At 40.6% G+C, this 24,745-nt stretch overlaps 2 protein-coding genes across 2 annotated transcripts; both read left to right on the top strand.

Moving 5' to 3' along the window:
- The first annotated feature begins 487 nt into the window (after window positions 1–487).
- On the top strand, window positions 488–7,199 carry LOC117822474 (dentin sialophosphoprotein). Its single transcript, XM_034697226.1, has 3 exons — window positions 488–934; window positions 2,834–4,858; window positions 6,328–7,199. The coding sequence occupies exons 1-3, from the start codon at window positions 617–619 to the stop codon at window positions 6,841–6,843; spliced, it is 2,859 nt and encodes a 952-aa protein (XP_034553117.1). The 5' UTR covers window positions 488–616; the 3' UTR covers window positions 6,844–7,199.
- A 1,192-nt stretch (window positions 7,200–8,391) lies between these two features.
- vars1 (valyl-tRNA synthetase 1) lies at window positions 8,392–24,674 on the top strand. Its single transcript, XM_034697200.1, has 29 exons — window positions 8,392–8,518; window positions 9,047–9,396; window positions 9,479–9,622; window positions 9,773–9,989; window positions 10,068–10,183; window positions 10,339–10,414; window positions 10,791–10,891; window positions 10,971–11,098; window positions 11,194–11,358; window positions 11,462–11,543; window positions 11,636–11,755; window positions 11,836–11,944; window positions 12,031–12,210; window positions 12,364–12,488; window positions 12,633–12,736; window positions 12,824–12,982; window positions 15,227–15,317; window positions 15,460–15,565; window positions 15,723–15,793; window positions 16,538–16,663; window positions 17,598–17,702; window positions 18,125–18,272; window positions 18,476–18,603; window positions 18,866–19,021; window positions 19,130–19,354; window positions 19,531–19,642; window positions 20,906–21,081; window positions 24,243–24,392; window positions 24,481–24,674. The coding sequence occupies exons 2-29, from the start codon at window positions 9,049–9,051 to the stop codon at window positions 24,547–24,549; spliced, it is 3,837 nt and encodes a 1,278-aa protein (XP_034553091.1). The 5' UTR covers window positions 8,392–8,518; window positions 9,047–9,048; the 3' UTR covers window positions 24,550–24,674.
- The last annotated feature ends 71 nt before the right edge of the window (window positions 24,675–24,745 follow it).

Below are 24,745 nucleotides of genomic sequence, written 5' to 3'. Positions count from 1 at the left end.
GAGTTTTAAGTGAGAAGTCCTCCTTGATATGGAAGTATTTCAACTGCTTGACTTGATGCAGAGTCAGCGGTTTCAGGAATGTGCCTCACAGAGAATAATGTAGAACGGGAGTGTGTCAATCAAAGGACTAACCTGGTACAATGACCGTAGTGTGGGAATGCAGACTTTCAGGTAATGGACAGCATTTAATGGGTGTGGGCTTGGCTCGTGTACCTAACAGCAATGGAAGTTAAAGGTGTAACCATAGAGAGTATAAGAGGGAGGGGTGGAGGTACAGACACAGGGAGAGTCAGAGGGTGGATCTGACAGAGGGGGTGAGGTTGTCAGGCAAAGGGAAATGAAGGAGTAAGCAAGATTGTGCCTGCAGCAGAGATTCAGTCTCTCAGAATACAGCTGACATTAAAAGAAGGCAGGCATGGTTGGAGACCAGCAGGAGGAGAGAACAAGGAGCGAGGAGTGAGGAAAACAAGAAGCTATCAGCAGCCAGCACTGGCCACCTTATCTTTCCATCTATACACGGAAACCCCTGGATAATTTATAAGCCTCTCCCCCTTGCTCTGTGTGTGTGTGTGGGAGAAAGAGAGAGGGGAGATTTGCTGAGCTCACCACCACCACCATGCTGTGTCCTGCTGCTGTCAGTGCAGCAGCTGCTGCGGCTGTGTGGCTGCTGGCAGTGCTAGGCCCAGTCCTGTCTCTTCCAGCTGAGCACAACTCAGAGGGAGACTTCAGCCTCTGCAGCCACTGCTTCTACAGACAGACGCCTCCTCAGGGATCCTCCGCAGGGCAGCCACTTCACCCACTCTGCCACAGACTGCCCAGGGGACAGACGTTTGCCACTCTGTCCAAACCGACCTGTGACACAGCTGTCTACTCTGCCTTCCATCTCAGCCTCAGAGGGGCAGAGAGAGAAGGAGAGGAGGGGGAAGAGCCTGTGGTAAGGACACAGCTTTCATGCTTTTTAAAGACGCATAACCTGTTTTAAATTGGTTGTAATTTTAAAAATAATAAAGCATTGATTATTGCTCCAGCATGCAAGCAGTAATTCAATAGTGGAAAGCAATGTACTAACCCACCATGCTGTAGTACAGTTTTGTACTACAGACTCATTCAATCAAAATGTTATTTTAGTCAATCATTTCTACTGATTGTTCAAAATAGAAAATTTCAAAAAAGGAAAAAAAATTTAAAACTTGTGTATCAGAAGTTAGTTTTTTTCCCTACTCTTCTCATTAATTATCTCATAACCCCTGATATTTACAGAATCTTTGACTTGTTTGATAAAGTTTGGTCGTTTACTGTCACTGTGAATAAGTAGCTCCACCTTTACCTGCTTCACCAGGAAACTGCCACTGACAGATTCCTGTAATTATTCATATGCTACGCCGTTTTTCTGATAATAAGCATGTCAACAAAAACTTTAATGTATTTATGTTCAGCGGATAGTCTGTGGAACTTAAAGGTCCTGCGAGGAACTTTCTGTTTGTGTCGATTTGACGCCCTATGTGGATAAAATATATCACACATTGTATATCTTTGCCAACACAAATCAAACAAAAAGCAGTTTCTGTAGCTGTCAATCACTTTGTCTGACACCTACCCTGCACCAGCAGTTTCAGACATTAGGACTAACTGCATAGAAATAACAAACCTTCATGCTGGTGGTCTATGGTTTTCTTTAGCAGCCCATAAGAAGGCATTCATTTTAATTTCACTATCTTTAATAACCAGTTTAAAACTCCTTACAGCAGCTTTAAACTTGAGGAATGCCTTTCAATTTTGGAACTTTCAACATAAATATAATTATTTTCTCACTTTATCTTTACTTTTAAAACTTCTTTAAAGTGTCTGTGAGGAGTTTTTAGCTGTTTATGAAACAGACTGAAATCAGTATTGATGACTCTATATGGCCAACAAAAGTAAACAAGAACATCACCATGAAGATTGACTATTTCCATACAGTTATTTTAAATGTCTTACACTACTTGCATGGTTAGTTAGATGCTGGTTAGATTTCAGAGGAGTCATACATATGAGCGTTAAAATAAAGCAGTGTGAGGTTATTTGTCAAAAACACTACTCACTCATACACAGAAAAAAAAGGGGTATGGTTTTGTCCACAGGGGTCGCCAAAATCAACACAACCGTGAGGTTCGTCACAGGATCTTTAAGTTAGACAAACTGCAAACTTATTTCACCATAGCCGTCACCTACAGGTATTTAGAAAAGTAAATCTAAAATAAAACATGTTGAGTGTATGTATATGAAGATTTAAGAACATTTTTACTACCAATGAACCACCAAGACGGTTCATTTTATTGTTCAGAAGATATCGTTTGTCACCTTAAACCTTTGAATTATGTACTACACAGTAGGGGTGAGTATTGCAAAGAACCTCACGATACGATACGCATCACGATACTTGGGTCACAATACAATAGTGTCATGATATAACAATATTGTGATATATCGCGATATTCTACACAGTTAACTAAGAAAAAATAGGGATGGTGTAAATGTAAATCACACAATATTACTCAAAATTGAAAGGATAAATTAAGTCAAAACTATTTGATTGAAAACAACTTTTCCACTTCATTGTTTTTGAAATACTGAAGTCGTATTTTAGTTCCAACTCGGCTAAAATGAACAGTTTTTAAAATGTGAATTGATCATAGAACTTCTGCATATTTTAAAAAGGTCATGTAAACAGTATTGATTTGTGGTTGGTAATACTCAAGTGTCTGTGTGAGGCATAAAAGTGGGGTATTTTAACATTCCCTTGCATATTCTTCAACATTTTCACACTTTTAAATCTTTTGTCTGCTAATCACAGGTACCAGCCCTTCTCAGAGTAGATGCAGACACCCCGCTTCAGCACTGGGACTCAACAATCACAACACTGGTCCGGTCAAGCTTCGCTCCAAAGTGCAGCGCTGTAAAGGGAGATCTCTACATCCTGACTGGGGCGGGGGGTCTCGGGGCCACTGAAGATGGAGACGAGGAGTGTCAGACACAGCCGCTGTGGTCTGCAGTGTGCTGTGTCAACCCAGAGGGGGAAGGTAGCTTCAGTGTGGGTTTAATCAAAGAGACAGAGGAAGGAGAGAGGCAAGTGAGCGTAAAGGAGCTGGAGGAGATCCTAGGAGTGTCAGAGCTGTTCTCAGAGGGCTGTGGAGGAGCAGCTGAGGAGACTACTACTGGATTCATAGCAGGCCTTTACCATTGGGCAGTCCCTGGAAATGTTGAAGAAGTGGATGCTAAGCTTACTGATGAAAACACAGGCGCTGAAGTTGTTGAGTCAAACACTGCTGGTCAAACCTCTGAGGGAGAGGAGGCTGCTTCAGATACGCTCAACCATGACTCAAACGAGGATACTGAGGAAAGCAGCGAGGCACAGACAGCTGAAGAAGAGGAGGTTGCTTCAGATACAGCGGGCCAAGACTCAAATGAAGATGTCCAGGATATCAGAGAGGCTGAGACTGCTCAGGAAGAGGAGGCTGGTTCAGATACATCGAGCCAAGTCTCAAATGAAGATGTCGAGGATATCTTAGAGGCAGAGACTGCTCAGAAAGAGGAGGCTGGTTCAGATACTACTAGTGGATTCATAGCAGGCCTTTACAGTTGGGCAGTTGCTGGAAATGTTGAAGAAGTGGATGCTGAGCTTACTGATGAAAACACAGGCGCTGAAGATGTTGAGTCAAACACTGTTGGTCAAACCTCTGAGGGAGAGGAGGTTGCTTCAGATACGCTCAACCATGACTCAAACAAGGATACTGAGGAAAGCAGCGAGACACAGACAGCTCAGGAAGAGGAGGTTGGTTCAGATACTACTAGTGGATTCATAGCAGGCCTTTACCATTGGGCATTTGGTGGAAATGTAGAAGAAGTGGATGCTAAGCTTACTGATGAAAACACAGGAGCTGAAGATGTTGAGTCAACCACTGCTGGTCAAACCTCTGAGGAAGAGGAGGTTGCTTCAGATACGCTCAACCATGACTCAAACAAGGATACTGAGGAAAGCAGAGAGGCACAGACAGCTCGAGAAGAGGAGGTTGCTTCAGATAAAGCGGGCCAAGTCTCAAATGAAGATGTCCAGGATATCATAGAGACTGAGACTGCTCAGGGAGAGGAGGTTGGTTCAGAGACTACTACTGGATTCATAGCAGGCCTTTACAGTTGGGCATTTGCTGGAAATGTTGAAGAAGTGGATGCTGAGCTTACTGATGAAAACACAGGCGCTGAAGATGTTGAGTCAAACTCTGCTGGTCAAACCTCTGAGGGAGAGGAGGTTGCTTCAGATACAGTGGGCCAAGTCTCAAATGAAGATGTCCAGGATATCAGATGGGCAGAGACTGCTCAGGAAGAGGAGGCTGGTTCAGATACATCGAGCCAAGCCTCAAATGAAGATGTTGAGGAAACCAGAGAGGCACTTGTGGTTCCTGTTGATGATCAGCAAGAGGAAGCTGATGCTGACGATGTCACCCAGGAAACTTCACCCGGTGCTGAAACATATGACAGTAGCAACGATGAGCAGCAAGATGTTGCACGCTCAAGATGCGTCAGATCTGAGTGGACTGAGTCCTCACCTGTTGATGAAACAGCTGATGAACAACAGAGAGACACAAGCTCACCTGGTGCTGAAACTTCTGAGAGTAGTGACGGTAAGAAGCGAGACGTCACACGCTCAAGTAGCAGAAGATCAGAGTCGACTGAGTCCTCAGCTGTTGATGAAACAGTGGATGAACAACAGACAGACACCAACTCAAGCAGCACCCTGGTCTACCTCCTTTCCACCACCTTATACATCATGAAAGCTCCTCTGAAACCTGTGTTCTCAACCATCACACAGTTTCCTGGACAGGTGATACAAGTGATTTTACTGTGTAGTCATATTTATTTTTTTAGATACTCAGCAATTAAGTGCTAAACCTTTAAAGACTGCCAAGTGGAGTTGTGCACTTTATGAGGGGTGCTTTAAAAGGAATAATCCATGTTTCATTTGACCAAACACAGGGAAATACTTGGGGATTACAAATATTCAAGATAGAGAAAAATACTGAACACTTTGACTGAAACTTTCACAAAAGAGTAAAGTTTGGCAAGTTTGCAAAAGAGAACAAAAAACTCAGCAATTAGAATAGATTAGCGATACAGATGTTCCAAAATGACACATTTGTAAGTAGTTTGAACAGAAATTTAAAGACGTACAAACCAACTAGTCTAGTCTAGGACTAGATAAGAAAATAGTCAAAATTGAGCACAATTAATTTGATATGGCTAAACCAAGATTTTCAAGTGGTTTGTCGAGTGTGGCTAAGGTTAACAGAGCTTGCACCAACAGCCTTTGGTCTCCCTTGCAGCTTAATGTCCAATTGCCTTGACTGGTTACACATTACTGGGGTCAAGTGGTTATAAACCAGTTTAACCAGACACACCAGTACAAGCAACCGTATCTCCAATGTCTAGATCTAAATATTGCTAAACCCAGCTGTGCTACCAGGTTCCAGCTATCACCTGTGCTTGTTTACATTCAGGTAGTAGAGCATTAAAGTGTTATGGAAGCAGCTATTACTAGAGCTACAGCTCCAGCCGGTGGCAGGTGGCTGCACTTCAGCTTTGATATAACATATGACCGGCATTTCAGGCTCACAATAACACAATGATTAATATAACTGACTGGTAATTCTTTTGCCCATGACCAAGGGTGATGAGACTTAATTATTTAGTCGACTTCTCAGACATACATATTAGCAGAAAATTTGACTAGTAAATTCTTGTTTCTTTATTGGAGTGTTTTTTTTTTTTGTTTGTTTGTTTGTTTTTTGCCATTTTACCTTTATTTGATAAACAAGCAGAGGAGTGATAGGAAATATTGGTTGAAGAGAGTGAGGAATGTCATTCCGTAAAGGGGTCTTGTTGGTAGTCAAACCCATAGTTGCTGTTACTATACAGAGGACTATGGCCTCTGAGGCTAGCTTTAACCACTGAGTCACTGAAATAAAACATTGTTTGATTTCTTAATTCAATAAATGTTTTCATATTTTGCTAAAATCACAACAAAAGTTATCTAGTGACTCTTTATTTGAAGAGCAGATCTACAATACACTCTTTGTAGTATTCTTAACAGAGGCCCAACACTGAGGTGTTTTCTTATGTCTGTCAGTTTGTAAATCTCATTCTGGTTCTCTCCTCCCACAGACAGGAATGAGGTGTGGCCCTGGGTGTGGCCGAGAGGACTATAACTAATTATTCTCCCTCAGGTTGTTGTGTCATGTCATTATTCTTGCTTTCACATGGCTCTTAATAAGTGAAATGTTTTCTTATCTACAGGTGATGTACGTTCTTCAGGAGGACCTTGGAGTTCTGTCTGCCCTTCCTGGTGATATCCTCTCTGTGTTCCAACTCTTGACCTCTGACATCTTGTCCTGGTTTCGCTCGGCTGGAGATATGGTACTTGGCATTGGGGAAACCAGCTTCTCTAACGGATACTTCTGCACCTCCTCCATATTTGGGGCTCTGTACGACAGCTGCCACACTGGGGTCACTGGAATGGGGACTCTGGCTGGAGATACAGTGGGGGTATTTGGTGGTGCGATGGATAAAACGTGGTGGGTGACAAAGTTTTTTGGAGGGCGGCTGTGGAAGCAGAGTGAGGGGTATGTCGGCACAGTGGTGTCAGAGATGGGGGGTCAGGCCAAGGCTGTAGGTGGAGGGGTTGGGAGGCTGGCGTGGAGAAGTGGAAATGGGGTGGGTAATGTGTTTAGTACGGGCTGGGGATTCATAAGGGGGGTCGTGGGTACGATCAGTGGTGCATTTCGAGGAGCTTTTGGAGAGGAGTCCTGGTAGGAAGTGGGGGACAGTTCAAACGTCTTGATACCATTATAAAGCTTGGATGGTATTATTCTTCAACACATGAAAAAGTGTAGAATAAAGGCACATTTTTTTCAGCCTGATGTCATGTGATATGCCTTATTTGTTATAGAAGGATTCAGCAAAAAAACATATTTCTTAAACTGTAGGTCTTCATTCACTGTTGCTGGCTTTCCAATAATCCCCCGTATTTAAAAGCTGGGATTAGTGACCCAACTGTGATTTTACAAACACTGTGCACAAGGCTTTTGGATGTATATTTCAGTATGATTCTTGTATAACAAATGTTTGCTTACATGTTCGTTTTAATTAAAGAGATGTTTGGCTTATTATTCTGTTTTTGTTGCCATAAATCTTTGTGTGTGAAGGTTTTCAACTGTCAAAACGACATAGGTATAATTTTTTTGGAGGTTTTCTGTCATTTCTCACAGAAAAATGTTCTTTGTATACATACAAAAACATAAAATTGTGTACATTAAAAAGTTATTTATGAAATTCAAGCCATCCAAAACCATGCTGAAAAAGATGTAACATGCTATTGTGCTACCAATTACGTTTTTCTTGTAGTTTACTTATTTTAGTGTGAGTAAGCATGTAGCTTACATCAGTACCATAAAAGTGCTTGTATATTAAAGCGTCAACAGTATGATTCAAAAGTGATGATGTATAATATCTATTTATATCATAGACAGTATAAAATATGGACGTAGTATCTGTGATGTCACCCATCTGTTTCTGAAGCACTGTTTTGAGTCAAATCAGCAGCGGCAGCCATATTGCTGCTGTCGAGCGATTGTGACATAAAGAGGCGGGCTTTGAGCCTCCTCGTCAACAGCTACAGCGTTCTCGCCTGCCAATCAAGTCAGCTGTGCCTCTCATTGGAAGACTCGTTATCTAAATATCTTCGAAATTGTCGTGTTAGAAAAAGATTCACCCCCGAACAGTGTGTGCCGATCGAGAAATGAACTGTCCAGACTACACTCGTTTTTTGTACCAGACTGTAAACATGTTTATTTCTACTGTAAAGATCGTCTTTTTTGAATTGGTGTGTATGTGGTTTCTGGTACTTCCAGAGCCAGCCTCAAGCGGATCCTTGATGAACTGCAGCTTTTAAGCACTTCTGCATTGGACTCATATTTTTAGACCGGATAATGCCGCTTGGATTTATATGTAATATGTATGGACTGTATATTCACAGATTGTCTATATGGCAGCAGTAAGAGCTTTCCTCTCCACTTCTGGTAAAGCATGTCAGTTGCTTGCAGGTTCATTAATTAATTAATTAATTAATTAATCAATTCATTCATTCATTCATTCATTCATTCATTCATTCATTCATTCATTCACTCAGTCATTCACTCACTCAGTCATTCGTTTAATTTTTTTTATTATTATATGGTTTATTTCTTAATTGTTCATTAATCAAAAAACCTGTTGAAATCATGGACTGTATAATTCAATGTTGCAGTACAATAATGTAATAGATTGAAATCACATGAAGAGACTTCCGGTTTTTACCGGATGCGGCGGATCAAACCCGGAAGTCGTTGTTTGCTCTCGTTGCATCAGACGGCGGAGCACCGGAGAGGACTCATGTGGCTCTGCTGTGTATGCTAATCTAAGCTGACGTCTCCCTCAGTTTCATTCAACGGTATGGATCATTTCTTACTGATTTTTTTTATTTTTAAAAGCAACAAGTTCTCAAGCCGTAGTAATATAACGAGTTAACAAAGAATGAGTGTTTATGTGGACACGTGTAGAGCTAGCATGTACTGAGAGAAACTCGAGTTGTAGTAGTTTGTCTGATTGGCTAAAGCTAACGAGCCTTCTTGGCATGACTTCTTCAGCCTTTGACAGGTGGCACAGATCAGCTTTGTCGGTAGAGAAACGGACAGCTGACCAGCTAGTACCACCATAGTCTGAAAATGTTATCTACATTTTAAACCACATGGTTTGCAAACCTCGTATCCTTCGCTAAAGTTTAGAGGGAAGTAAATTTAGACTGACCCCATTTAACTAATACGGCTTACAAACACACCCACTCCACCACTGTCAGGCAGCTACAGAATGTCTTTAATAGCCTGACAGACAGACATGTTCTTCAAAACGATTATGTGAGAGCAAGAGGGATATCTGCACGGATCACAACAACCACAGCCTCTTTTTATTCCTCTACCAGAGATGGCCACCCTCTACGTGTCCCCTCACCCTGATGACTTCAGGAGTCTTTTGGCTCTCGTTGCTGCAGAGTTTTATCCCTTCTCCAATCTGAACACCATCACAGAGGACCCTCCTGCATCCCTGAATGCTCGCTCCAGACCCACTCTGGTGCTGAGTGAAGCTGATTCCGTCCTGAATGGGGCTACTGCTGTGTCCTGGTACCTGGCCTCACAGGGGAAGAGGACTGGCTTGAACACAAAGCAGCAGAGCCAGGTTTGGCAGTGGCTCAGCTTTGCTGACAATGAACTCACCCCGGTGTCCTGTGCGGTGGTCTTCCCTCTGATGGGGATGATGGGAGTGGATAAGAAGGTGAGAGCGATGTCTGTACTCTTACATTTGTATGATGTTTGGTTTTTTTTGTAATTTTTCTCAGATTACTTTTGTTTTTCAGCTCCAGCAGAGTTCCCGTGCTGAGTTGATGCGTGTTCTAAAGGTTCTTGACAAAGTGCTGGAACCAAAGACCTACCTGGTGGGGCAGATTATCACTTTGGCAGATATGGCTGTGGCTGCTGCTGTTCTTCTACCTTTTAAATATGTACGTATGTTGTGTAGCACTTTGTTGTGTTACAGGTCTTTCCACTTTGTTTCAGATTGACTCTCAGTATGTTTATACAACAGGAAAAATGTAACTGGTCCAGTTAAATTTTGGCTGTACTTCAACTTTTTTAAAATTGTATTTATTTAGGTGCTGGAACCAACAGACAGGACGGTCTTAACCAATGTCACAAGGTGGTTCACAACCTGCATAAATCAGCCCAGGTTTCTGAAGGTGTTTGGGAAGATCACTCTCTGTGAGAAGATGGTGCCAATTACACCCAAGACAAAAGCTGCTGCACCTGCTGCCAAAGCTAAAGCTGCCAAGACCAGCCCTGCTGTTGAGCCGGATAGTGCTACAACTAATGGTCAGGAAGGCGAGCAACAGTTCTTTTTTTTCTTATTGAGGAAAACACATGCTAATTTTCTGAATTCTCCTATTTTAGGCCCACCAAAGACAGAAGCTCAGCTAAAGAAGGAGGCAAAGAAGAAAGAGAAGATGGACAAGTTCCAACAAAAGAAGGACATGGAGGCCAAGAAAAAGACTCAACCTGCAACTGAGGTAATGAGACTTTACATCTTCAGATCGATCTTCTTGTGAAATGTTAATCCAGCTTCAAGAAACAGAAATGTGGCAGGCACGAAAAATACCTTTATAACATGAGTTAGAGATCACTAGGTATCAAATCACATGTGCTTTGCTGTTTTGTTTGACAGAAAAAGGCCAAACCTGAAAAGAAGGAGCTGGGAGTGATCACATATAATGTTGCCACTGCTCCTGGGGAGAAGAAAGGTGATAAATCAGTGTGTTTTTCTCCTGTAACAGAAGGGTTGCTTTTGAAATCATCTTATCTAAGTGTTTGGACTTCAGGCTTGTTCAGACTTGAATAATTTTCCCATGGTTAAGATCACTAAATGCACTTGAAATGTAAGTTTCTGTACACATTTCAGTGTCCATAGATTGCTTATACAACATTTCTAAATGTTGCTTTTTCTTCTTTTTTGTTGTACAGGGTTGTTTGGTTCATAATGTTGGTGGGGGTTAATATCTTACAAAAATAAGCAAATAAATTCATAACTTTTATTTTATGAATAGTTTTATAATACTTTATGGCAGTAAGCTTCAAGTCTAAAGATAAATCCTGTTACTCTTTCTTTCCTGTTCTCAGATATCGTTAGTCCGCTCCCTGACTCCTACAGCCCTCAGTATGTGGAGGCTGCTTGGTACCCATGGTGGGAGAAGCAAGGGTTCTTCAAGCCAGAGCATGGGGTAAGGGCCACAAACACACACAAAATGTCATTATTTATTGGTGATTGTTGTTTCAATGGTGATAACTTTTTGTCTGCAGAGGAAGAGTATCAGTGACAAAAACCCACGAGGCGTCTTCATGATGTGTATCCCTCCACCCAATGTGACCGGATCCCTTCACCTGGGTCATGCTCTCACCAACGCCATCCAGGACTCTTTGACCAGATGGTAAAGACAACAAGACTGCTGGATAGCTGTTCCTGCACCCCCGTTATAATGAGAGAGCTCTGTGTTTGACTTGTGCTATCCACACGTCTGTTCAGGCATAGGATGCGAGGCGAGACCACCTTGTGGAACCCAGGCTGTGACCACGCTGGTATCGCCACCCAGGTTGTGGTGGAGAAGAAGCTGATGAGAGAGAGGGGTATGAGTCGTCACGATTTGGGCAGAGACAACTTCATCCAGGAGATCTGGAAATGGAAGAACGAGTAAGTGAATGAGACGCTATAAAAGAGGAGATGTGAGGGATTTGAGCTGGGATAAACACTGCAATAAAGACAGAGTGCTAACTTTGTTCCTTTGCCTTTTAAGGAAGGGAGACCGCATCTACCACCAGCTGAAGAAACTGGGCTCCTCTCTGGACTGGGACAGAGCCTGCTTCACTATGGACCCTGTGAGTTCTCTGAAAACCATAACCAACTTATGTATAAAATGCAAGCAGATTTGCTCACTGTTGCATCTCTTCCTGTTTCTCTGCTTGCCTAGAAACTTTCCCATGCTGTGCAAGAGGCCTTCGTCCGCATGCATGAGGATGGGACAATCTACAGAAGCAAGAGGCTGGTCAACTGGTCCTGCTCACTGAACTCTGCCATCTCTGACATAGAGGCGAGTATTGTGGTTCAATGACACTGTGACCATCATTTAAAAAAAGATGAATATGACTAACTCACGTTGTTTGTCTGCAGGTGGATAAGAAGGAGCTGACTGGCAGGACTCTGCTGCCTGTGCCTGGTTACAAAGAGAAAGTGGAGTTTGGAGTGTTGGTGTCTTTTGCCTACAAAGTGGACGGTTCAGGTACGTGAGCTCAAAAAAGTCAGGATACTGTAGACACCAGCAGCATGTTCCACTTCTATAACCATGTTCTTCTTTCTGCTCTGTAGACGAGGAGGTGATAGTGGCCACAACTCGTATTGAGACTATGCTTGGAGACACTGCTGTTGCTGTCCACCCTGCTGACCCCAGATATCAGCACCTGAAGGGGAAAGTGGTGCAGCATCCCTTCAGTGACCGCAAGATGCCGGTTGTGTTCGATGACTTTGTGGACATGAACTTTGGAACAGGTAGGCATCGTTACAAGAGGAGATGATTTGGCTGTGAGTGTGTGGCGTGCTGAGAATAAGGAATCATAACAAGTCGTTAAGCCAGGGCACTTTCCTTATTACATCTGTCCTCTTTTTTTTTTCTCCTCTCCCTCTGCACCATTTCCCGCTCAGGTGCTGTCAAAATCACCCCGGCTCATGACCATAATGACTACGAGGTTGGAGTGAGACACAATCTGGCCTTCATCAACATCTTGGATGAGAATGGCCTGCTCATTAACGTGCCTCCCCCATTCCTGGTATAGTGCCTCATTATCGCCCTTCCCCCTGCAGTGTGTGCATCTCCACTCGGACACTAAAAGTCAAGCTTCTCCACAGTTTGCTTGTTGTTACAGTTTTATTCCCTCATTTTTCAGTTTTAACCATTCTGTCCGTCCCTTTAGGGCATGAAGCGTTTTGAGGCCAGGAAGGCTGTGCTGCAGGCTCTCAAGGACAGAGGGCAGTTTAAAGAGATCAAAGACAACCCTATGGTGGTCCCTGTCTGCAGGTACACTCTATAATGCAGGTTATTCCTCTTATAGATCTTTTCATTCTATTCAGGTTCTGCTTTTAATCCCCGCTTTGTATCTATCAGTCGTTCCAAGGACATAGTGGAGCCGCTGCTGAAGCCTCAGTGGTATGTGAACTGCACAGAAATGGGCAAGCAGGCGGCAGATGCTGTCAGAGAGGGACAGCTCAAAATCATCCCTGATCACCACCTCAAGACGTGGTTCAACTGGTTGGACAATATCAGGTAATGATATTTCCCCTTGTTAATGTGTAATTTAAAGGTTTTATACTTATTTGTATTCATTTAAAGAATATCCTAGTAGTTATTACTTTTTTAACCAAATATTCAAATATCAATCAATCAATCAGACTTTATTTATAAAGCGCTTTTCATACAATGATAATGAAACACAAAGTGCTGTACAAAAAAAATAAAAAGACCCCCACCCCATCCTAATCCCAACCAAGCCCCGACCCCAAAAACCACCCACAATCCTAAAGTGAAGAACACAATATATGCAACAATAATAATAAAAATAAAATAAATAAATACATTCAAAAATAAGTTGCTGAACAAACTGAGGAAACGCTCTCATGATATCTTAATGAGGAAACACTGGAGGTAAAATAAGATGTTAAAACGTAACACAGGAAATTAAAATCACCAAAATAAAATACATTTCTAAGATAACAAAACACTAAAATATTAAACCATTAAAAGAAAATAAGATGCTATACATAAAAAATAAATAAAATAGAATAAAAAGTGACTAAAATTTGAACTAGATGAGAATGAATGATGAGAATGAAACTCAGTTAAAAATGATATGTTATGACTGCTACTACACAGGTGTAGTTCAGCATTTTAGATCTTAATGTATTGGCAACATTTTGCTATATTCTTTTCGAAAAACCTCACAGTAGTAGGTCTGCAGAAAAAGACTGTCATCATCAATTCATCAGCTGATTACATTCTGAATTTTGTATAACAGTTGTTGTTGTAGTCGAGTCATCAAACCTTGTGTCTGGTGTAAGTCTCGAGTCGAATCCAAGTCACAAGTCCTGAGTCTAGTCCTCCTTATCAATATTGTTTATTATAACAATATTGGATATTATAATAATAATAATAATAATAATAATAATAATAATACATTTTATTTATATAGCACCTTTTAAAAACATGTTTACAAAGTGCTTTACAGAGTGCAAGACATAGCAAGATAACACACCAAAGCACATGACAAAGGTAAGGAGAGGAATAATAAAAAACATGCAGAAATTAAAAAGTCAGTGATGAGTTAAGAGGTAAAAGCACATTTAAAAAAGTGTGTTTTTAAAAGAGGACAAGGACGTGGCTTGCCTGATCTCCTCCAGCAGTTCATTCCAGAGTGACGGGGCCCTGACTGCAACGGCCCGGTCGCCTCTGGTTTTTAACTTCGCCCTTCGAAGTTCCAAGAGGAACCTGCGAGGATCTCAGGCAGCCAATCAGGACATACATTTTAAGGCATTCGCTTAGGTACTCAGGGGCCAGTCCATTTGCTGCTTTAAAAGTGAGTGTTAAAATCTTAAAATCAATTCTAAAACCCTCAGGCAACCAGTGAAGAGAGGCCAAAATTGGTGTGATGTGTTCCCACATCACACCAATTGGATGCTCATGTGCCAGCCCTTCCCTGAAACTGGCTGGGCCTTGTATTTAAAAACTAACAAAATCAATAAACAGTCCATGTCAATAAACTAGGCCTAGTCCTCCTCTCCAACTTCAGAGTCCTAATGTAGTCAGTGCTTGAGTCGGAGTCATCAGTGCTCCAGCCTAAGTCTAGTTCAAGTACTACAACATGGGTATGCAAAAATCTAAAGCAACTCTAAGGATTTTTTGAGCTTGTTATAAAACTAAAAGTGTGAAACGATCACTGATGCCTGTATTTGACCTACAAAAGCAAATGATATTGTCAGGCACAAGATTGATTATTCCTCTAGTTATTTTTAATACCTCAAACTGCTGCCATGAGGTAGGTGTCAGATGAAAAGAGTTATTGCATGCTGCCAAATCAGCCTTTTTTTCATTTTCTGCAGCAAAGATTTCCGATGAGTGATACATTTGACTGTTCAAAGAAAGAGGGATGAGATTATTGGAAAAAATGAAACACTACTTATATATGGGACAAAATGAGAAGAGATAAGGGGGACTGCTTTGTCCACCATCACCAAAATGTACACAGACCAAAAGTTCCTTTTCAGAGCTTTAAATAATTCAATACACACAATGTATTAAAATGATATTAACACAAAGCGATGTATTTAAACAGCCTTATTTTACGGATACACAGTCCCCTGAACCCTTACAAATATGCTTCTTTTGAACATTAAATTGAACTTACAGACTTACTCCAGAGACAGTTTCATTTCCAAAGATAGATTCTTTTGAAGAAGTCAAGTGCAAGTGAGTCCTGCTTCAGGTTTCATTCATCTCTCTCTCTTCTCCTCTCAGGGACTGGTGTATCTCACGGCAGCTGTGGTGGGGTCACCGTATTCCCGCTTACTTTGTCACTGTCAGCGATGCCTCCGTGAAACCAGGAGAGGTAGGATGATTACTTTCATGATACTCAAGGTCTGGAGGCTTTCACATGATAGATCAAAGCTATTTAAGCTATTATTCTGCCTGTCTCTGCCTGATTCTCTTATTTATTTACCCTGTTTTTTTTCTGTTTGTTGTCTCCTCAGGACATGGACGGTCATTACTGGGTGAGCGGGCGATCAGAGGAGGAGGCCAGAGAGAAGGCAGCAAAACGCTTCAATGTGTCTACTGACAAAATTCACCTCAGACAAGGTGAGATCTAACAGCTATTCATTTTGAAGCCTCATAATCACAATTACTCTAAAGCTTATTGAATTACTTTGTGTTTTGCTGCAACACAGATTATACCTGTCCATTCATTTGAACTCCTTGTTGAAGCAAATTAGGTAACTGTACTCATTTGTTACAGATGAGGATGTTCTGGACACTTGGTTCTCTTCTGGCATTTTCCCCTTCTCCATATTCGGATGGCCTAATGAGGTAACACACTGAGGTCAAACACCTTTCTACAGACACAAATGGCACTCTTCTGCAGTAGGTAGTTAGGGTGTATTCTGCTGCAGAAGCTCTGCTCTAATACAACACAGTGTAATAAAGGCAGCACATAGATTCAGACAAGGTATTAACATTTATTAAACATGAGACAGTTTTATGCTGATGTAATTGTTTCTCTCAGTGCTCTATAAATTTATGATATAATTTCTATAATTTTATTACTTACCTTTTACTGTAATATTGATTGAAATGTTGCTTTACTATTTTAGTAATTTTAAATGTTATCTTATTCTATTTTATTTATTTATTCATTCATTTATTTATTTTTATTTATGGATATTTTTAGCCTTAGTTTTATTTTCAACTCTTATCCTTACCCTTTTAAAATCTATTTATTTTAACTATTTGTATTCTTAATTTTGATGCTTTAACTTATTCTAATTACACATTTTATTTTTGGTGTGCATTAGTCTCTATTTTATTTTATGTTATTTTAATTTTATATTTTTGTTTTTTTTGTGTTATTGTTTGTATTATTATTATACTTATTATTATTATTATTATTATCTTCCCCTAATTTGTCTTGCCATTGTTTTATTTCTGCTTCTTTCTTGTTTTTCAATAGCTGTAGAGCACTTTGGGTTGCATTTGATTTGTATGAAAGGTGCTACATAAAAAAAGCTTGATTGATTGATTGATTGATAAAGAGTTGATATCCTATTCCTTCAGAACCAGGACCTGAATGTGTTCTACCCTGGCACTCTGCTGGAGACGGGCCACGACATTTTGTTCTTCTGGGTTGCTCGCATGGTGATGATGGGCCTCAAACTGACCGGCAAGCTTCCCTTCAAAGAGGTGAGAGCAGTCACGGCTGCCAAAACGGCAATCTTGGCACCCTTGTACAGTTTTCTGATGTCGATGTATGTCTGAGGGAATGATCACCCACCCATTCATTATGCTTGGTGTAGACGGTGATCAACAATTAACAGCTTTAAACTATGGCTTCTTTTTCTGTGAGCTGTATTGTGTACAGTTCAGTTAGCAACCGGAGGAGTGAAGTCTGCAAAGTAGAAGCCATTGTTTCTTGGTTCAATAAATCTCCTGAAATAGCACCCATTCATCTACGAGCCTCAGTTTCACAGGAAATATTTACACTGAGGCTTTAATCTGGCTTACTTCAGCAGTATGAACCAGATCAAGAAAACACCTTTCCTGTGATTTATTCCTGATTAATGGCTTTTAGTTTTGCAGAAGTAACAACATCATGATGCCAATTTGCAAAAAATAAAAAAAAGCTTGTCAGGTCTGTCCTAATGAAAAGAAAATCAACTTGTAATAAAATGCTTGTATGGACGGAGGTCAGAGCAATCACTTCTCATGCAGTCTGGGGGAGTTGGTATGATAGAAACACTCATTAGCTTTTATGAGATTTCAACATGCAGATAATTTCTCTTATATTGAAATATTTGATCTAGAACATTGTTTGAGCTGCGCTTACATGCAGATGTGTTACTAAAGATTCAAAAAAATTGCCATCAGACTTCCACTGCGGGGAGCCAGAAAGTCTTCTTACAGTCTTAAACCTGTATGGTCAGTACTACTGAAACTACAAACATACTACAAAGGAAAACCAAAATACTTCCCTGATTAAAAACCCAGACTGCTGAGTTAGGATTCAGTGTGTTATCGTTGCAAGACATTGTCTGTAAATTGATACCATTTAAATAGAAAGAAACAGAAAAAGTGTAATTAGCAAGACCAGACTAAATAATGATATTGCTTTCTCCAGGTTTACCTGCATGCAGTGGTGAGGGATGCACACGGAAGAAAAATGAGCAAATCTCTGGGCAACGTCATCGATCCTCTGGACGTCATTACAGGGATCTCTCTGGAGGTAACGTCTAATCCTGCTTTGATGAATGTTCTGAAACACACACATAAAGTCTGTCCTCTCTCCCACTTGGATTGTCTTTTACATTGCCACCACACCCCCTTTGCTCCCCCGAGGCCACCACTCTTATGTAAGCCTTATTAAGCACCTTTTTCTGCTTTCAACAAGCTTTTATTGAAGCCATCAATCTCTTGTTCTTCTGGGGAGAGCTAGCTCATCAGACGGAGCCGAACCTGTCCTCTAGAGGGCACTGAAGGACTTGGAGTAAACTGCTCTGTCTTCTGTAAATGGTCACTTCCTGCCCGCCCAATGAAATCATCAAGTAACTTGAGTGACAAACCGGGGGTTTGTTTCTAAAGATAAAAAGATAATTTATGAAAATATTTGTCATAACTCTCCTTATTCCCTATCCGCCTACTCTCCAGGGTCTTCATGCCCAGCTGACAGAGAGCAACTTGGATCCGGTGGAGGTGGAGAAGGCGAAGCAGGGCCAAAAGTCAGACTATCCAAATGGTATCCCAGAGTGTGGCACAGATGCTCTCCGGTTTGCTTTGTGCGCCTACACCAGCCAAGGTGAACTTGTTTGTCTTTTCAGTTTTTCTTACTTTGTTCCTTTTTTTTTTCCTTTGACAGTTTGGATCTCAACCTTGGCTTCATAAAAATAAATCAAAACACTGGAAAATAGCCCTGTCAGTACACGGCCAAGTCTTACAAAAATCAATCTATTTCTAAAATACTGAAACAATCTTTTCTTCCTCCATGTGTGTCTCCCTTAGGAAGGGATATAAACATGGATGTCAACCGCATTCTGGGTTACCGTCACTTCTGCAACAAACTGTGGAACGCTGTGAAGTTTGCCATGAAGACCCTGGGAGACAACTTTGTACCTACAGAGAAAGCCCAGGTGAGACTTGAGGGAAGATGAGGGACACAGAACAGGAACAAGAACTGCTCACTCATAATCATCCAGAGACATGCATTCATACTTTGACCACATGAATGTGAAGTAAATCTGTTTATTGTTTTTTGTTTATCGTATTTGTCTGCTGGGTGTAGTTCCCCCATGTTTTTCCACTGCTTTGTATTCATACACTTGCGCACATTGACATTCAGGAAGTACACAGGAGTTGTGTTCACTGGATCTGAACGTTTGCTCTCTCTCGCAGTTGTGTGGCGAGGAGAGTGTATCAGACAGGTGGATTCTGTCTAGACTCAGTGCAGCTGTCGCTCTCTGTGATGCCAGCTTCAAGGCTTACGACTTCCCCGCCATCACGACCGCCATCTACAACTTCTGGCTGTACGAGCTCTGTGATGTTTATCTGGTGAGACCTCCAAGCAGTACTCATCTTTGCATGAAGAGACAACTTTCATATGTTTTTACTTTTGCCCAGACACTTCTGCTTTGACCTCTCACTCTTCTTGTCCTCCAGGAAAGTGTGAAACCAGTTTTCAGTAAAGCCGAGGAAGACAGCAGCAGCCAGAGACGGGCCCTGGTGTGCAGACAGACACTTTACACTTGTTTAGAAGTTGGTCTGCGCCTTCTGTCCCCCATGATGCCCTTTGTCTCTGAGGAGCTCTACCAGAGGTTACCCAGACGACAACCTCAGAGTGATCCCGCCAGCATCTGTGTCACATCCTACCCTGAAACAACAGAGGTGAGATAAGGAAGGGGGTAAATGAGATCTGTAAAGAATCACACCAATATAGACAGCCTGTATAAATGCCAGGCTAAAAATCAATCATTCATACAAGAAGTCACAAAAGTTTATCTTCCTGCTATGATCTCACTTTTATTTTTATTGAGCAAAGTTATTTCTACGATGTGTTGCAGTTCTGCTGGTACAGTGAGGAGGTGGACCGTGACATGGACTTTGTGATGACTGTGGTCAAGACTATCCGGTCCCTGAGGGCAGACTACAACCTGACCAAGACGAGAGCTGACTGTAAGACCTCTCACATAACTTTTCAACCACTCTATTAAGAATAAATGTAGTTGCTGTAGTCTCACTCTAATTTCCCTGACAGATATAAAAGTTAATAGTAATAATGCAGATATAAATCTAGTAAATCACTGAACTTCAGTACAGGTTTAAGATACATTAACCCTCCTGTTATCTTCATTTCTCAGGAACAGCAATAATGTTCCTGGGTCAATTTGACCCGGGGCATATTAAATAATCCAAAAGTGTCAGAACCCCAAAAAATCCCAATACATTTTTTAAAAATCTCATTATTAACTCCATTACTGACCATTTAAATCAATATTTAGTGCATTGGTGTTTTTTAATTCTCACAGATCATGGTTCAATGAGGATAACTCACTCGTTTTCGTGTGTGTGTGTGTGTGTGTGTGTGTGTGTACGTGATTGGGTTGAAATATGTAGCACAGTTGCAAATAAACAATTAGTATTTGACGCTTCTGACCCCTTTTAGCCTCCACTTTGACTGCCGGGTCAAATTGACCCACAAACAGTGTCTATGTAATATAAACATGCAGAGGGGGGGTTGCAAATATGTTAAATGAACCATTTTTATTGTATATGTTGATTATGCTAATTAAGCCAAGCAGAAGAAGTTTCATACCGAAAAAATACTTTTAACAATTTTTTTTTAAGTTTCGAACTTTGAAATGGGTCAATCTGACCCGGAACATAACAGGAGGGTTAAGTGATCATTTTATGCATTTTCATTCTTACACCTCAGTCAATTTCAGATACAAGTGCTGTACTATTTATGTCTACTTTTTGCATGACAAATATTTATATGTAAGACATTTGATAGGCTTATAGAAGAAAATACATTGCCATTTTTAAAACTAAGAACAATATAATAAGTTGTTGGAATCAGTTCCAACTCGACCAGATTCAAAAGAAGTCTAATACTTGTTCTAATATTTTTTCTGTGTTAGTACTTTAACGATTTTAAAGATATTTTGCGATATATTTCCTTACAAGGTTTTTAAATGTAGGACAACAACCAGTAATAGTGTTTTAATATTGTGATGTTGTAGCTTCAATGCAATGATATAAAAAGTCTTACAATTAATAACACTGGCCAGGTAATGAAACAGTACATACATGGTACACAGTTCTTGTGACTGTCGATAAACACTCTGCTACAACCTCCGGCTGTCTCAAATGTATCTTGTCAAGAACTTTTCTTCTCTGATTCCCACCACTTCACTTTGCCCTTTTTTTCTCTCCCAGGTTATCTCGAGTGTATTGACTCTGCAACCGCGTCCCTGGTGCAGAAATACAGTCTGCAGATTCAGACCTTGTCTTATTCTCAGGCTGTCATCCCTCTGACAGCAAACCAGCCTGTCCCAGAAGGCTGTGCTGTAGCTATCGCCTCTGACAGATGTACTGTCAACCTTATGCTCAAGGTGAGGACTGGAAGACTGTTCACTTTTTTGTTCTATTTTTCATCCCTTTACCACAGACCTGAAATTTGAATTCTTGAGAAGGTATATATACTGGGGTTTTTTTTAGATTTAAAAGGCACACAGTGAGGGGATATTTTCAAGATAACATTTTTAGTACTAAATCCACCTGCTCAGTTTTAACAGGACTACTAGATTATTCTAGGACCATGATTTTACCTCATGTGTTAGGTGATCAAAGCAGGTAAATATACAAGGATAGTATTTAAACCTAGAGGTATACCACAGACAGGGGCATGTACAGAGGTAGACCAGGGGGGCCAAGCATAGACATATAAAGAGTAGACGCCGCATTAGGTGCTGGGGCGCAAGAAATACGTCCGCATCTTGGTCCGGTCATCCTACCCATGATCCTACCTGTAAACGTAAACTGAAGCAGCAGAGACTTCAAGATGCCAGAGCACTGTGCGGCAAAACACCTATCATACATCACATATATCACATATCAGAATATTCTAGTACTGTTAAGCCCACTATGAATATTAAAATATGCTGTATGACGTTTACAGAAAGAAAAAAGAACGCATGAAAATCAGTTTAGTATTCAGCGAGTTATGATTGATTAAATGCGCTGACACTTAATTGTGCCTGGCAAACAGATTACACTGAGTGGAGCGGGGGACCGGACCAAGATGGCGGCCCCACGGCGGTCAATGCGGCGTCTACTCTTTATATGTCTATGGTGGCAAGGGCTCCCCTGGAAATCTGATTGGCCAACCCCATTCCTATTAGGGCTGTGTTACAACAGGCTACCAGTAGCTTTATTTGTATCTAAATGTAGAACATTTTCCTTTTGTAGTAGTTACAATTATAGAAAAATGCTTCACACAGCCATGTTTGACAGTGACAATTTTAAGTATGTTGAATTGTAATTTTTTTAATTAATCTGTTAATTTTAACATCAAACATATTTTTGAGTCCTCAAATAGTTAAGTATGACACTATAAGCGTTTTTCAACTGCAGGAATTTTACCCTGGAACTAGGAACTTTACCTTTGAACTCTGCGTTACGTCCAGAAGAACCAGGGTCTAAATTTAGGTCAGGTGTAGATAATCTCCCCATGAAAAGCCCCTGCTTTGGGGTTAGTACTTTTCAAAGGTCCTGGAACTTTTGGTTGAACATAACGGTGTTTGTGGAGTTTACACAGTTGTTGAAACACAGAGGGAGTTCCTGGGAATGCATACTAGTTTAGTTTTTTATTAAGATTTCAAAAATATTATTTAATCAAATTTTTTATCTCCATACGTCACTGGCCTAATTTGCACAATCTACACAGGACTTCAGCCCGCGGTCGAAACACGGACAACAATGGGGGCACAGGAACCTTTTAGTTCAGGGTAAAGTAGTTCTGGGGGCTAAAAGACCCCGGAACTCTTGGTCAAAATGCACCATGCAGTTCAGTTGTGCAGCTATTTCATGCCATCCCCGCCACAGTCAGGGCTCCAGTTTGGCTCATCCGGTCAATAAAGTCTGAACACCCCTGACAACAATGTGAGTTAAACATGCCTCAGCTTTATTTGAGTGAGCTGGCACAGTAAAGCCTGAAGTTCAAGTTAAGAGACACCGGGCATCATGAAGCTGGTTATGAACATGAGCTGTTCACTCTGGCTTTCTGCTTCAGGCTCTGTGCACGCTCACAGGACAGGGGGTGTTAAGTGTCATTTGATGCTTCATCCATATAATAAAGGGACCGTCACTGGCAGTCTGCTGCAGTCAGACTGATTTAACAAGAAGTGATGATGAATAAATAAAAGTTATTGCGTTGAAAGAAAAAAAATTAGAGTGCTGCTGCGGACGAGGCTTCACACAGAACAACTCTAAAATTTTTACAGTGACCTAACGGTGATCTCCGCAGGATGCTATAGTTGGGAACTCCAAATACATGAAATACTTTCCCCTCATGAAATATACATGGTTACAACTTCAGCTTTGGCCAAATAGAAGTAAGATTAATTTACCAATTTGATTTTATGCTTGATAAATACTTTAAGACTTCTCAGTGTTATGATCTGTATTTCCTCTGCATAATTAGTTGGCTGTATTGAAAAGGACTTACAGGATATTAGCAGCAAGCATGAAAATGTATTCGTGTCCTTAGATGCTGTGATGGTTCTTTTACTGAATAGATGATGTGCTGAAATGTGAAGTGATAATTTCACACAAAGCAACCGGGGAAACTGAGAGGAGGGAGACTGGAGGGGAGGTCAGATTATATCCATCACTAATTGCTCCAGTGATGCATACATTATGTTTTATCGTAATGGTTCAAACACTTCCTTCCGCACATTACCTTAGCTAAGGATCTCCTATGTGGATGGACATTGATCGGCATGAATTATTGAAAACACAGCACTTTGAAGCTGATTTAACCCTCCTGTTATGTTCTTTTCTTAGGGACAGCAATAATGTTCCTGGGTCAACTTGACCGGGGCATATTTAATGATCCAAAAGTGTCCAAATCCAAAAAAATCCCAATAATTGAAAAAAAAAATATCATTATTAACCATTTAAATCAATATTTAGTCCATTGGTGTTCTTTAATTCTCACAGACTGTGGTACAATGAGGATAACTCACTTGTTTTTTATGAAAATGAATGTTAAAACTTTTTTAATGTACATTGGAAAGACCTAAATATAAATACAATAGTTTAACATGACTTAGATTTTTGTTAATTTTTTTTTAAATTTTACATTTTTTTTTAATGTAGTGCAAATGTACATATTGCAGATGTGTGAAATGGGCCATTTTCATTGTATATGTTGTTCATGCTAATTAAGCCAAGCAGAAAAGGTTTCATAGCAAAATAATACTTTTGACATTTTCTTTTAGATTTGTGAACTTTAAAATGTGTCAATTTGACCAGCAACATAACAGGAGGGTTAATGTAAACTCTGAACATAACCTAGTCCTAGCTAGGTTACGAGTGTAGATCGAGTTATTATGATGATGGAGCCAGGTTAAGAGAGCCAGCTTCGTGACACTGAAAATCTCTGACTTGAGCTCAACAAAATGGTAAATGGATTCCTGGGTTCTAGAAATGACAAGAACTGAATTAACAACTGTTCCCTGTGCTGTGCTGATCTGACCTTGAAATCCCCCAGGGTCTCATTGACGTGGAGAAAGAAGTGGCTAAGCTGACGACAAAGAAAGGTGACTTGGAGAAACAGATGGAGAAACTCAAAGAGAAAATGGCAAAGAGCGACTACAAGGAGAAAGTGCCAGTGAAGGTGCAGGAGCAGGATGCAGAGAAGGTGTGAAAAAGAAATTGACTCACAGGGTTTCCGAGAGTATAAGATGTGATTTTTTTTTTTTTAAATAATTGCTTTCTTTTCTCCACAGCTACGGCAGAGCCAAACAGAACTCGAGAAAGTGAAAGAGGCCATGGAAAACTTCAGGAAAATGATGTAACATTTGTCTAAGCATTATATAAATCACCATTTATCTTCACTTTTCATGTCGTTGTATCCGTTTTCATATTCATTTTCCAAGGCAATCGTATGAAGGGAATTAAATAAAGCTCCTATGAAAAAGAATTGTCTTCAGCAGTGTATTGTTCTGAGACCATTTGATAATTTCTGCAATTTATACAGTAATGAAAAAATGA

Source organism: Notolabrus celidotus, chromosome 12 (genome assembly GCF_009762535.1).
Source record: "Notolabrus celidotus isolate fNotCel1 chromosome 12, fNotCel1.pri, whole genome shotgun sequence".
Lineage (NCBI taxonomy): Eukaryota > Metazoa > Chordata > Actinopteri > Labriformes > Labridae > Notolabrus > Notolabrus celidotus.
Note: the sequence above shows the minus strand (reverse complement) of the source record. Positions and strands in the feature narration are given on the sequence as shown.